Source organism: Parus major, chromosome 10 (genome assembly GCF_001522545.3).
Source record: "Parus major isolate Abel chromosome 10, Parus_major1.1, whole genome shotgun sequence".
Classification (NCBI taxonomy): Eukaryota; Metazoa; Chordata; class Aves; order Passeriformes; family Paridae; genus Parus; species Parus major.
Window position 1 is genome coordinate 19,707,996 of NC_031779.1, and position 13,159 is coordinate 19,721,154.

The 13,159-nt window shown below is 55.1% G+C and overlaps 2 protein-coding genes across 3 annotated transcripts in view; one reads left to right on the forward strand and one right to left on the reverse strand.

Moving 5' to 3' along the window:
* The window catches only part of FRMD5 (FERM domain containing 5), a 17,298-nt gene extending 11,155 nt beyond the window's left edge, over positions 1 to 6,143 (forward strand). The window contains exons 12-14 of one of the 2 annotated variants that reach the window (XM_015639502.3): positions 103 to 209; positions 3,018 to 3,358; positions 3,538 to 6,143. In XM_015639502.3, the coding sequence (XP_015494988.1) occupies positions 103 to 209; positions 3,018 to 3,358; positions 3,538 to 3,585 (496 nt within the window). In that variant the 3' untranslated portion in view covers positions 3,586 to 6,143. Of the gene's footprint in view, positions 1 to 102; positions 210 to 3,017 lie in introns of both variants that reach the window. The other variant, XM_015639501.3, reaches the window with a different exon arrangement.
* A 313-nt stretch (positions 6,144 to 6,456) lies between these two features.
* Positions 6,457 to 13,159, reverse strand: part of WDR76 (WD repeat domain 76) — an 8,541-nt gene continuing 1,838 nt past the window's right edge. The window contains exons 3-14 of the mRNA XM_015638428.1: positions 12,999 to 13,155; positions 12,479 to 12,571; positions 12,067 to 12,122; positions 11,457 to 11,577; positions 10,642 to 10,743; positions 10,512 to 10,555; positions 10,262 to 10,415; positions 9,438 to 9,590; positions 8,658 to 8,872; positions 8,118 to 8,270; positions 7,301 to 7,354; positions 6,457 to 6,844 (exon numbers count right to left, since the gene is read on the reverse strand). Coding sequence (XP_015493914.1) covers positions 6,592 to 6,844; positions 7,301 to 7,354; positions 8,118 to 8,270; positions 8,658 to 8,872; positions 9,438 to 9,590; positions 10,262 to 10,415; positions 10,512 to 10,555; positions 10,642 to 10,743; positions 11,457 to 11,577; positions 12,067 to 12,122; positions 12,479 to 12,571; positions 12,999 to 13,155 — 1,555 coding nt within the window. The 3' untranslated portion in view covers positions 6,457 to 6,591. The remainder of the gene's footprint in view (positions 6,845 to 7,300; positions 7,355 to 8,117; positions 8,271 to 8,657; positions 8,873 to 9,437; positions 9,591 to 10,261; positions 10,416 to 10,511; positions 10,556 to 10,641; positions 10,744 to 11,456; positions 11,578 to 12,066; positions 12,123 to 12,478; positions 12,572 to 12,998; positions 13,156 to 13,159) is intronic.

A 13,159-nucleotide genomic window follows, 5' to 3' on the forward strand; every position in this document is an offset into this window, starting at 1 on the left:
CTGCCACACAACCCTGGCACTGCCACACAACCCTGGCACTGCCACGTGCCTGCAGCGCTGGCTCTGTCCCAGCCCTGATCCTGTCCCCTCTCCTGTCCCCAGGGCCGGGCTGGTGCCGAGCCGGAGCTGCCCCTCCATCACCCACGGGCCCCGGCTGAGCAGCGTGCCCCGCACCCGGCGGAGAGCCGTCCACATCTCCATCATGGAAGGTAGGACATGGGAACCCTGCCAGACACACCGGGGACGGGAACGCACACACATGGACACACAGACACCGACACACAGACACGGACACACAGACATGGACACACAGCCATGGACACACAGACATGGACAGACAGACACGGACACACAGACATGGACAGACAGACACGGACACACAGACATGGACACACAGACATGGACACACAGACATGGACAGACAGACACCGACACACAGACACGGACACACAGACATGGACAGACAGACACACGGACACACAGCCACAGACAGACACACGGACACACACACACAGACAGACACACAGACACACAGACACACACACAAACACACACAAACACACACACACACACGTGTCCAGCTGAGGTCACAGCCCCAGTTTCTTGCCCTCAGGACTGCTGGTGTTTCACCAGGCTGGGGCTGTGTCAGAGCAGGATGCAGAGGGAAGAAGGTCTGGCAAAAGGCAGAACACTGCGAGCAGCTGTGGAGCTGCCCCACAGGGCTGGGAACATGCTGGGGGCTGTGGCCGTGCTGGGGCTGGTGGCTTTTACCTGCTGGTGACAGCAGTGTCCAACTCCCTGTGACACGGCTGTGCCCTGTCCCTGGATGGGCTGCGGGGCCAACCCTGCCCCAGGACAGCCACCCCAGTCCTGGTCCCGGTCCCAGAATGTGGGACAGGGACAGGGACAGGGATGGGACAGGGACAGGGACAGGGATGGGACAGGGACAGGGACAGGGACAGGGACAGGAGCTGTCTGCCCCAAGGGCTGGGGTTTAATTCCACCAAGGGATCCCAGTCTTGGTGTCAGTGCCAGTTCTGGGGATGGAGGCAGACAGGGTCACCTCTGCCACCCAGCTACATGTGACAGTCTGTCCCCCCCGTGCCGCTGGGAAGCAGCCAGAGCATGAAATCACCTCCCACCATAAATCACCCCGAGCTGGTACCACCCCTTGGCTTTTCCTCACTCTCACTTCAGCTCGGTCCCGTGGGAATGTGGGTGCCCAAAATAGTGCTGACCCCAGGGGCCAGCAGCAGAGCCACTCTGAGCAGTGACACTCTGAGCAGTGACACTGAGCAGTGACACTCTGAGCAGTGACACTCTGAGCAGTGACACTCACAGCAGTGCCACTCTCAGCAGTGACACTCACAGCAGAGCCACTCTCAGAGCTGTCCCCACACTCTGTGTCCCCGTGCCACCATGGTGAAGTGCCTGGTAAAGATTAAAACCAGGGTCAGCGTCCACCTGTGGCTCATCAACCACTGCTGCCGGGAGGTGCGGGTGCGGGTGCTGGCCCTGGGGCCGCGCCTGCTGTCCCGGGCCCTGGGGATCCTCCCGCTGCTCCCGGCTGGCCCCGGCCACAATGCTCCCTACGGCCCTGGGGACCCGCCTGAGCCAGGTAATGCTGCAACACGGGGTCTGGGGTGTCCTGGGGTGTCCTGGGGTGTCCTGGGGTGTCCTGGGGTGCCCATGGACTGTGGGCTCCGCAGTCAGCTGGTGACCACGGCCCCGGGAGCAGGTGGGATGCAGGAATGTGGGATGCAGGAAATGCGTGGCAGGGAGTGGGCTGGGGTCCCTGAGGCTGGCTGGACCCCAGGTTGTTATCAGCACAGAGCAGCTCTGGTGGTGGGGCTGGACTCAGATTTCCCGGGATTTTCTGTCTTCCCGTGGAAGCAGATGGCAGGAGGGTTTGGGTCTGGGGGCAGCACTGCTGTCACTGTGGTGATGAGCAGGGCAGCCCCTCAGTGGCTGTCCCCATGCTGGGGACACAGCAGGTGCTGCAGGGAACGCTCCCATGAGAGGGGAGAGCTCAGAGCTGGCAGGGTGAGAGCGGCTTCCCCCGGGCTGAGCTGGAGCCACCGGGCAGCGAGCGGGAACGAGCGGCTGCAAATCCCCGGGAATGCGGCCGGATGAGCTCCGGGTGCTGCCCTTCACCCTTGGGCAGCCAGGACACGTGTGACAGCGTGCCGAGCTGCTTTAGTGCGCTGTGCTCTTCCCCCGGCCACAGGTCCAGTCCCTCTGCAGCCGCCTGCGGGGTGGCCCCGGGGACCAGCGGGTCCCCACCGTGACCTTCAGACACCCTCCCTGGAGCTGGGGCCACTGCAGCGGCAGAGATCCCGTTCCCCCCTTGCCAGAACTACCCGAAACAAGTCCCGTATGTTTGTAGTTTCTTGGGATTTGGGCATTTGGAGGAGATGTTGGTAGGGGCAGCAGTTCCTTGGCACAAAGGACCAAAGCTCAGCCTGGTACGGGGCTGGGAGCTGCCTCGGGGGCTGGCACACAGCTCCTGCCACGGCTCCCGCTGGCGTGTGAGCGATGTGAAACATTTGGTTTGTGCTGAACTCAGAGCAGCCTGTGCTGCAGGGGCTGCTGCGTGTGCGGGGGACATCTCCCCCCGTGCCATGGGGACACCCACCCCTGCCAGCCCAGACAACCCTCTCTTCACACCCCTCCCAGCCGGATTTCTCTCATTCCCGGCCATCCCTGCCCCCCCAGCCGTGTCCCGGCAGCTGCCCCCGAGGGGCCCCGGGGCTGCCAGGGGCTGTCACTGTCACAGCCGGGCCCTGCCGCGCTCCGGGCCCGCAGCCAGCCGTGACAAAGCGCCGCAGTCAGGAGGGGCCGTGGGTCCCGAAGGACCGAAAACAAGAACGAGAAGAAAGCGGCAGCGGCCCGGGGCAGCCGCGCCCCGTCCCCGCGGGGGACACCGGGGCAGGGCAGTGCGGGAAGCTCCGGGCTGTGGAGAGGGACCCCCCCGCACCCCGCTGAGCGTCCCCTCGTCCCCTCCCCTGTGTCCCCAGGCCTGGAGTCCCTCCGTGACAGCGCCCACTCCACCCCGGTGCGCTCGGCTTCCCACGGCGACGCCTTCGCGGGTCCCGGCCGGGGCGGCCGCGCCGAGAGCAGCGAGCGGGTGGCCGTGATCGCCGACGAGAGCTACAGCCCCGCCGACAGCGTGCTGCCCACGCCCGTGGCCGAGCACAGCCTGGAGCTGATGCTGCTGTCCCGCCAGGCCAACGGGGCCCCGTGCAGCATCGAGGAGGAGAAGGAGTCGGAGGCGGGCACGCCGGCGGCGGAGGCGGAGGGCGAGCTGCGGGCGCTGTGCCCGGGCGCCGGCGGCCTGGGGCCGGCACAGGCCCAACAGGTGAATAAGTTTCTTTTAAGTGTCCTCCGTTTGCTCCTTGTGACAGTTGGACTCCTCTTTGTTTTGCTCCTCCTCCTGATCGTCCTTACCGAGTCCGACCTTGACACTGCCTTTTTCCGTGATATCCGCCAGACCCCAGAGTTCGAGCAGTTCCATTACCAATACTTTTGTCCCCTCAGGCGATGGTTTGCCTGCAAGCTCCGCGCCGTGGTAAACCTGCTCATTGACACCTGAAGGCAGGAGCCACCACGGGGGCCTGGACCTGCCGCCGGCACTCACTAACCCTCCCCTCCCGACCCACAGCCCGGCCGGCCGAGGAGGCGGCTTTCCGGGAGGAAGAGGAGGGTGGGCGCAGCCCCCGGAGCCCCCTCCTCCCCGTGCTCCCACCCCCGGAGCCCGCACACCTCCCACCCCGATCCCCCGCGCACGACTTGGGAAGCACCGAGCAGAGGGGAATTCGCTGCTCCGCCGCCCGCGCAGCGGCCGGGGCTGGCGGGGCCGTTCCGCAGGAGCTTTAGCAATGGTGCTACTGAGGTTTCATTTAACACTCGTGTACTGTTACGGTATTCGGTCCGCACTGTGCCCGCCGCCCCCGCCCTCCACGAAGCGCTTGGCAGAGCCCGCCCCGCTCCCCGGAGCCTCCTGCGGGGGGACGCGGCCGCCCCGGGTCCCCTCCCCGCAGCGCGGCCGCCCGGAGCCCTCGCCCTGCTGCGGGCTCGGCCCTTCGCCTCTTTTCTAAGCCTTGAAGCGTCGGTGCTCCCGGGGGCAGGGGAGCACGGAAGCCAGGGGACGCCGGGCACGCGCGGCCAAACCTGGCGTGGAGCTGGAGTGACTGTGTCAGATTTACTGGGATGACCTTTACCCTCCGCCAGCTGTACCTGTTTTGTAAAAAAAAACCAAGCAAAAAGGAAAAAAAAAAACAACCAAAAAAGAAGAAAAAAAAAGAGACATTTCAAGGTCTATTTTAACAAGGAAATGCTATTTTGTTATCAAATCTAATCCAGTCTTTTTTTACTTTACGGATGGGGTGACCGTGGGTGCCGGTACCGAGCGGCTCCCAGTAATGGTTTAAGAGTAAACGCCGGGAGCCCAACGCCAGCCGAGCCCTGCTGCGTTTGGGACAGAGAAGGAGCTCTGGTTTTGGGACTGTTCCCCGGAGGACACGAGTTCAGAAGCGCAGGTGACACTGAAGAAGCCAAGGGCCACCTTTAGCCCTGAGTGTCGTTGAGTGCAAGTCAATAAACCCAAGTCACGGCACCGCTGGTCACCAGGAGCAGCAGCCCATCCACAGGGAGCAATAACAGCCAGTTCTGGTCAGGTTGGGGTGACAAGTTGGACATATCAGAAAAAAAAAATCAAAAAAAAAAAAGAAAAGAAAAAAAAAACCAACAAAAAAAAAGGGTAAACACAGTTGAGCAAGTTTAATTTCATCTCAGGGAGAGATTTTTCCGTAAGCTGGGGCCATAACTGCAGTTTTACAAAGCCTGATGTCCGTGTTGTCTCTGAGCATCCACCACCCACCGGTGACCAAGGGCCACACGGGCTCTTGTCACTGCAATAAGGGGAGAGGTCCCGTCGGGGGACACAGTCCCCCTGGCCAGGGCATGGCCTGATCACAGCACGAGGCCCGAGGAGGGGCTGGGGCCCAGCCCTGGCTCCAGAGCAAGGCAGGAACCCTCGGGGAAGGATCCAGAAACCCTCCGGGAAGGATCCAGGATCCCTCCAGGGAGGATCAGGAACCCTCGGGGAAGGATCCAGGATCCCTCCAGGGAGGATCAGGAACCCTTGGGGAAGGATCCAGGAACCCTCGGGGAAAGATCCAGGAACTCTCCAGGAAGGATCCAGGAACCCTCCAGGAAGGATCCAGGATCCCTCCAGGAAAGATCCAGGAACTCTCCAGGAAGGATCCAGGATCCCTCCAGGAAAGATCCAGGAACCCTCCAGGGAGGATCAGGAACCCTCGGGGAAGGATCCAGAAACTCTCCAGGAAGGATCCAGGATCCCCCCAGGAAGGATCCAGGAACTCTCCAGGAAGGCTCCAGGAGGTGGAGGAGAGATTTTTTTAACATGATAATCCTGTTTTATGCAACATAGCGAAATTAACTCTTAGTGTAGTGTTCCTACCTCAGCCCATAGCGCTGATGTTTCTATGCAGTTGTGCTCGTCCCGACGCTGACATTTTTTACCCCTGGGTTAACGCTGCAGTGTCGTCCTTCCTCCTCCTCCTCCTCCTCCTCCTCTCCTCACTGCAATGTTCTGTGTGACGTGTGACAGCACAGCTCCATCCCTTGGGAACATCCTCCGAGCCCCCACCTGGGCCCTCCCACCTTGGCTTTCCTCGGGTAACGCTCTGTGCCAGCCCCAGGTCACCTCTGCCGTTGTCACCCAGCGTTTTACTGCAGAACCACGAGAATTGGTGATTTTCCCCTCTACGTTTCTCCCGTCTGTCCCAGATCCTGCCGTGTGTTTCAGGCCCTGTTAGTTTTACCCGTCTTTCTATCAAAATGTTGTTTCTGTAGGTTCTGAGATCAGAAACCCATGAATCTCGTCCTAGCATACTGCATCTTTCAGCAGTAGACAGTAAAATACCTGAAAATGTGAATTTCTTAGTTTTCATAAAGAAAACATAGAGATTAACCTTTCATGTGCCAAATACTGTAAGTTACATCTTTTTTTCCTTCAAAATGTACCTTTTTCTACATATCCAATACCTTAGTTAGCATAAAATCATTGGTGCCATGAAAAGTATTTTTAAATTTAAATAAATATTTAAATATCATGAAAAGCAGAGTCGGGATGAGCTTTGTTCAGTGATTCTGATTTTTGTTTACTCAAGTGAAAACAGCTCAAACCATGAGAAATTTGGTCTTTTAGCAGCTTCTCCCTGGAGTGAGAGTTCCAGAGATGCAGGTGAGTCCCTCGCGTGTCTCCGCACTCCGGGAGCACGATTCCACAAATTGCACCTGGGAGTTTTGGGCCCCTCACCACAAGGAAGGCACTGAGGGGCTGGAGCTTATCCAGGGAAGGGAACAGAGCTGGGGAGGGAGCTGGGGGCCTCAAGGATCACTTTTATTTCCATGGAAGACCCAGGTACCAAAGGCAGTTTAAACAATTTATTTTAAGACTTTCAAAGTACATTTCTGTCCTGAGAAACAAGAGTCAGCTCGGGAACTGCTGAATACGGAATGAACAAAGTCGATGCAGGAAGGAGGGGATGAAGATCCAAGGCACTTCTATTTGAACACGTGAAGGCGGCCGCTGGAGTTGCCTCCCACCAGGATGTTCTGGCTGGGGTGCACGACGTTGATGGAGCACACGGAGGCGAGGCAGTCCACGTTGCAGAAGGAGTGCAGCAATTTCCCGGTGTCCTGGAAGACCTGGATCTGCCTGGGCTGTGCCATGCTGCCCACCAGGAAGCAGTGCTCCTGCTTGGGGTCCCAGATGGCCCTGAAGCGGGTCAGCCAGCGGCCCGTGTTGTTGTTGTGTCTGCAGGGGAAGAGGAACATTCCTCCTCGTGAACAAACCATCCTTTATGTCCCATCTATCTGCTCCCCTGCCTTCTGAACCTTCAGCATCCATGCTGGAGTGCTCAGATCCCTGCAGTGCAGCCCTGGGATGGGCAGCATGGGACAAGAATACCAGAACGGTTTGGGTTGGGAGAGACCTTAGGGAACAGCCAGTGCCACCCAGCCATGACAGGGACACCTCCCACTGTCCCAGGCTGCTCCAAACCCTGTCCAGCCTGGCCTGGGACATTCCAGGGATCCAGGGGCAGCCCCAGCTGCTCTGGGCACTGTGCCAGGGCCTGCCCACCCTCAGAGGGAACAATTCCTTCCCCAAAGCCCATGGATCCCTGCTGTCCAGCTGTGGGAAGCCATTCCCTGTGTCCCATCCCTCCAGACCCACAGGAGCAGGTCCTTGGCCCAGGTGTGCTGTCCTTACCTGATGGAGCTGAGCAGTTTGGCAGTGGGTGACAGGGATGTGGTGTCGTAGACCCTGGGCACAAAGAGCACATTTACACCATGAACCTGTCCCACAAATCCAGCCCTTCCCTCACAGAGCATCCCCCGGGCCCGGGAGTGCAGGGTGCACGGAGCAGGATCCAGCTGGAGCTGCAGCTGCCCAGGAGGGGCTGCACAGCCCCACGGCCATCCCAGCTGCTCCTAGAGCCCCGGGACCTTGGGGGATGCCTCCCCCTGGGGCAAAACCTGCCCAGCCCACTCAGAATCAGGCAATTACCTAAATTATGGTCACAAAGTAACCCGCAGAAAAAGAACCTCTAACACAAGCAGGCTATTTACACAAGAGCTGATACCATCCTTATTTCAAGTATCAGCTACAAACAAATGTTGTTTCTGAGCATTTTGTGTTGTGTTCACCAGCCAGGTTTTGGCTGGCTCTTTTTGTGGGTTATGATTTTGTTTGGTTGTTTTGGAAAGATTAACAGTACCTGTGTATTTTTACTGGTAAATATCCCGAGGCAAAATGAGGGAAAAAACAACCAAACAAAAAAAAAAACCATTAAAAACTACATTAAAAATGTGTGTGCAAGTAAATATTTTATCATTTTTTTTAAGTGATAAAGATGGAAGGTTCTCAATGATGAGTCATGTGGAGAGGTAACAATAATAATGATGATGATGATGATGATGATAATAGTAATAATAATAATAATAATAATAATAGCAATAATAATAATAATGAGGATAAAGTGCCCAGTCAGTATTTTCCATGAGGATTCCTCCTGCCACAGCCTTACCTCAGTTTGTCATCAGCACACACCGTGACCACCCTGCTCCCAGTGACAGGTGAGAAATAGGCCGAGGCCACGCTTTTGGTGTGTCCTGTGAGAGAGCTCAGGGGCTTGTTCCCCTTGGCCTTCAGGTACCGAACATCGAAAACACAAACGTCCCTGCAACAGGTACCACACACACCGCAGTAATTATCCTTCATCCACCAGAAAAGCTCCAGAGCACGGCAGGCCGTGTGGGAGCTGCTTCAGAGCTTCAATAGCCACTCAAAGGGTGGCTCTGAGGGATCTGGGGAGCACCAGGACCACCCCAAACCAGCCCTCCATAAAGTCCCTCCGTGCCAAAGCCCAGCAGGGCCCATCTGTCCCCACGTGGTTTGGGAAATCAAACCAAATCCCACCATGAGTCCTGCTAAGGACTGAAAACCTGTTTTCTAAAAGGACTCTGACAGCTTTGACTCTACACCCAGGCTGAGAAACTCCTGAGCCCCAGCTCTCCCCAGCACAGAGACCACTGAGAAAACCAGCAGTTCAGTCTGGGCTACGTACAGCAAGCCAGCAGCCAGGAAATAGTGTTTGTTGACGGGGTGCACGTGGACTGTCCGTGTCCTCCCGAAGCCGATGTCTGCAGAGAGCTCCGAGGATGCCCCCGGGGTGCGGGTGTCCACCACAGCCACCGCCCCGCCCCACTGGCTCACTAGGGCGCTGCAGGCGTGCTCTTCCAGGAAGTCGAAGCACGAGAAGCTGTCCTCACTCCTGCAGATCTGAGCCCAGGGAAGGTCAAATGTCACCAGGACTAAAGGAAACAGCCAGTTCCTCCAACACCCCAACACGCCCTGGGCTGTGGTTTCATCCTCTCCCTTCTGAATTCACTAAAAACCATGCAGCCCATGCGACAGCCTCACCCAGCCACACAGGTAACCTGTGAAACAGGGATGCTTTCCACGGGGAAATAATTAGGAGATAATTAACCATCCAAACCAGACCAGCAGCTTCACACTCCAAATTCCCTGTCAGAGCTCCTACAAGGCACTGTCACCTCTGTGCTCCAGCAATCATAGGGCTGTTGGCCTTGAGCACACACTGAGCAAGGATTAAGGATATCTTTCCCTTCTCCAGCGCTCCAGAAACTTTTAATCACGTGCAGAAATGTAAACTTGCAAACTGGGAGCACCCAGGCTGTCACTGGGTTTTGGTGAGCAGGAAACTCCTCCCTATTTATGAGATGTTAACTAAAGTTTGATTCACACGTCTTTGTGGAAACAGAACTTGAACTTTCTTGTTAATAAAACAGCAACAAATAATGACTTGGTCCCAGCAGTGCCTCACCTCATCAAAGACAGCCCTGGTGACATCGCCACAGCGCAGAGTGTCATTGCTGAGGGACAGCAAGTGAGCAGGGTTGCAGGGAGAGAAGTGCATGCAGTTGACCTGGAAGCTGTGAGGGATGAACATGTGGTGTCCTTCCTCAGTCCTGCAGCTCTGCAAAACGACAGATCCCACAGACACAAGTGCTGATCACCAGAGTTATTTGTGTTCGTTACTTCAACTCTCAAAGCCAAATCTCTGGGGTTTGGATGTATTTTTGGAGGAGGCAGAGGGTGCTGAGTGAGAGGACACTCCAGCACAGGTAATATGGACAGTGAGGCTGTTTCTAGTCCCTAATTATGGAAAGCTGTGACTTCCTGCTGCAATCAGTGCCACTGCAGCCACCAGCCCTGGACAGCAGCACCTGGATCATTTTCACTTTCTGCTACCACATCAAAATATGGACACACTGGGTCACTGAGAGCTCAGGCTGAATTTGTGACCCAAACTGCATGAAAGCAGGATCTCCTGTGTCTTCTCTTCTAAATTTTGCATCATTTTGTTATTTTAAAAGAAACTGAACAGGTCATTTTGGACCAAGTTCTGGTTCACCCCACAAAGACGACTCTGCTCTCAAACTTCAGAAAAAACAAGGTAGAGCAAAAGGGAAAGCCATTCTGGCAACTCTGACAATCCCTCTTGACAAGCACCAGGTACTATCCCTAAGAATGGAAAAACCTAAAACACTCTCATGAGCCTGACAAAATGGCACCCCAGGCTGTGTCCCAGCTGCAGCTGTCCTGAACCACACAGCTGTTCAGATGGGGAGCACATCAACCACTCACCACATTCCAGAGGCCGATGTGCCCCAGCTTGTCTCCAGCTGCCACAAGGATGGTGTTTTCAGAAGGGTGGATGGCCATGGAGCACACCCTGGCTTTCACCACCTTCCTGATGTTCTCCTCGCTCAGCACCATGCTGCTCAGGCTCTCCTGGTACCTGGAAAACCAAAATGACAACCAGCAGAAAGCTCACTAGGGAAGGAAGGAGGACCAGACAGCCCCCAGTTCTGGCTGCTGTTTTCAGAGCTGTTACCTCTTTATGTCAGGTGTGCCCCGGTCAGCACATTCTGCTTTCAGCTACAGACACAAAGGAGATATTTAATCAAAATCAGAGCCCAAGGGAAACGGCATTATCCAAAAATAACTAATTAAACCAATAATACCTCACTTATCCTCATCCACGTGCCCAGCAAGGCCTCTGTCCATTTACTGTTCTCTGCCTGATCCTCTGGAACCATGGGCAAAGGTCCGACTGGAACCTGAGGCTGGGATGACATTGGCAGTTTTTGTAACTCAAACCAACTAAAAACACAAACAAGGTGAATTGGGACTTTCCCCACACCAGACATTGAGAACATGCCTACAACAGGACAGAAAACAAACAGTGAAAACAGAAGGTGACATCATAACCTCATTAAAAAGATGAAGAGAATTTCACTGGCAGCACAAACAAACCGCCTCCCCAGGTCTCCTCCTCTCCTGATACTCCAGCAAGACCTTTATTACAGGTTCAAATCTATTCCACAGCTCCATGGAAGATTTAAATTCCTGTCCTCTCAGAACAACATAGCTTTTACTTGTTGCTCCATCACTGCTTCAAAGAGATGGGAAATATTACCCAGGAAAATAAAACCAGGTCAGAAGTTACAGTGAAATAAAAACCAAAGTAATAAACCCCTGGATTTAAGGCTGCTCAGCTCCATGGGCTGCTGATGTGGAATGTTTTATCTCAGGAGCCTTCTGTGGGTCCCAAGCTGCACCACGTCATCAGCCTGGGCCACAGAGCACTGCCTGGCTCGTGGTGAGAGCGTGCCACCTGCTCGGGGTGACAGAGCTGACCCTTCCTTCCTGTCCCTGTGTCACCACTTCCCAACTGCCTCAGGGTCTGCAACGCCCAGTGCCACCCATCAGTGTCACCAGCAGTGCTTTTAGAAAGCTGCTGTGCACCCACCCCTCCTGCAGCCCTTCCCCATCTCACATATTCCTCTGCTGCTGGCTGGGTGAACGTCTCCAGCAGGGGAATGTCCAGCGGCTCCACCCGGAGCAGGCGCCGGGATCGCCGCGGGGCCGGCTCGTCCTCCACCTTTTTAGGCTTGGCCCTGGAACAATGGGAACATCTCAGTTACAGAGCCCTGCCTTCAGGGACACAGCCAAGGGCACAGCTGGGACACGACTAGCATCAGCCCATGCTGGCCCCAGCAGCAGGAATGGGCTGCTTTTCCTGCCCGTGACAGTGAGGAACAAATCCACAAGCACTTTTCAAAGCACACACAGGTGCCACCCCTGTCTTCCCTGGGGTACATCCCGCCCCGGCCTCTTCCTTTCCCAGCTCTCCTCATTCATTATCCACCCAGCCATTCCCTCACCAGGCCTCTCCCACCCTCTCCCATCACACAGCTTGCTCTTTATTTGGGTTTCAGCTCATTTTCTGCTCGACCTGGCACTGTTCTGGCACGGCTAATGTCTTCTCCTCCACTGGTCACCCTCTCCCTTGCACCTTGGTCACACCCTCTCTTTTTTGCCCCCACCTTTTCCCAACATTTGTTTTCATCCCACAATGAAGAACTGAGGATATAAATCTCATCTACCTTTTAGTGACATAAGATCGCCTTTTAGTTGTAAGTTGTTCAAGTCTTGCAGCTGACTTAAAGAGAAAAACGAGATTAATTATAGATAATGAGCATAAAGAATTAACCTGTATAAAATACAACTGAATGAACTTACTGCAATTATTTATAAAAATAAGAGAGAAACTGTGGTTGCCCCATCCCGTAAATGCTCCAGGCCAGGCTGGATGGGGCTTGGAACACCCTGGTCTATGGAAGGTGTCTCTGCCCATGGCAGGAGGTGGAACCAGAGGGCCTTTAAGGTCCTTTCCAAACTTTCCAGGATTCTGTGATTTTCATGGCTTTCCTCATACACAGCTACCCCAGGAAGGATGACAGTGCAATTATGACACCTGGAAAGAGCATTTTGATGCTATTTATACCCTGTACAAACCTCATGCAGCTTTAGAGCAGCAAAGAATTTAGCATTTTCTGTAATGTTCTTGAGTCTTTTCCTTTCATAGGCTGATAGGTGGGAGTTTCCATCCTACAGAAAGAAAAGCCAGTTACTCTCCATCATACAGTTATATGTCTGCAAGAGAGCTCCCAGGCATAGGGAATCTCTAAACTGATTAAATTATTTTTAAGTGCTTTGATATAATAGTAACAATCCTAAGACCATATAAATTGAGGTGGTCATGTATCAACAGCAAAATCTGTCCATATAGGCCCAGCTTGCTTTACAAAACTTACTCTGGCATTAACTCTATGAAAAGAACTCTATGAAATTTTCCAATAATATAAACAATAATGAAGAGACTCAATAAAGAACTTAAAACTTCAGTGAAAGGGTAAAATGAAGTGGGACACTGACAGCCAGAGGTCAAAAGTCAGGGGGAGAAACCTACGCACAGAAGGAAACCACTTTAAAGCTTTACTTTTATAAAGATAATAACCGGGGCCAGGGTACTCACCGGGGCCGCGTCTCCCCCGTCGCTGCCGTCGCTGTCCGCATCCCACAGCCCGTCCTGGCCGCGGGCAGCCGAGCTGGGGCCGGGCGGGGAGCCGGGGGGGGCTCTGGGGCCGCTGTCGGGCTCCGGGCGCAGCCTCTTGCCGGCCGGGCCGCGGGGGCTCG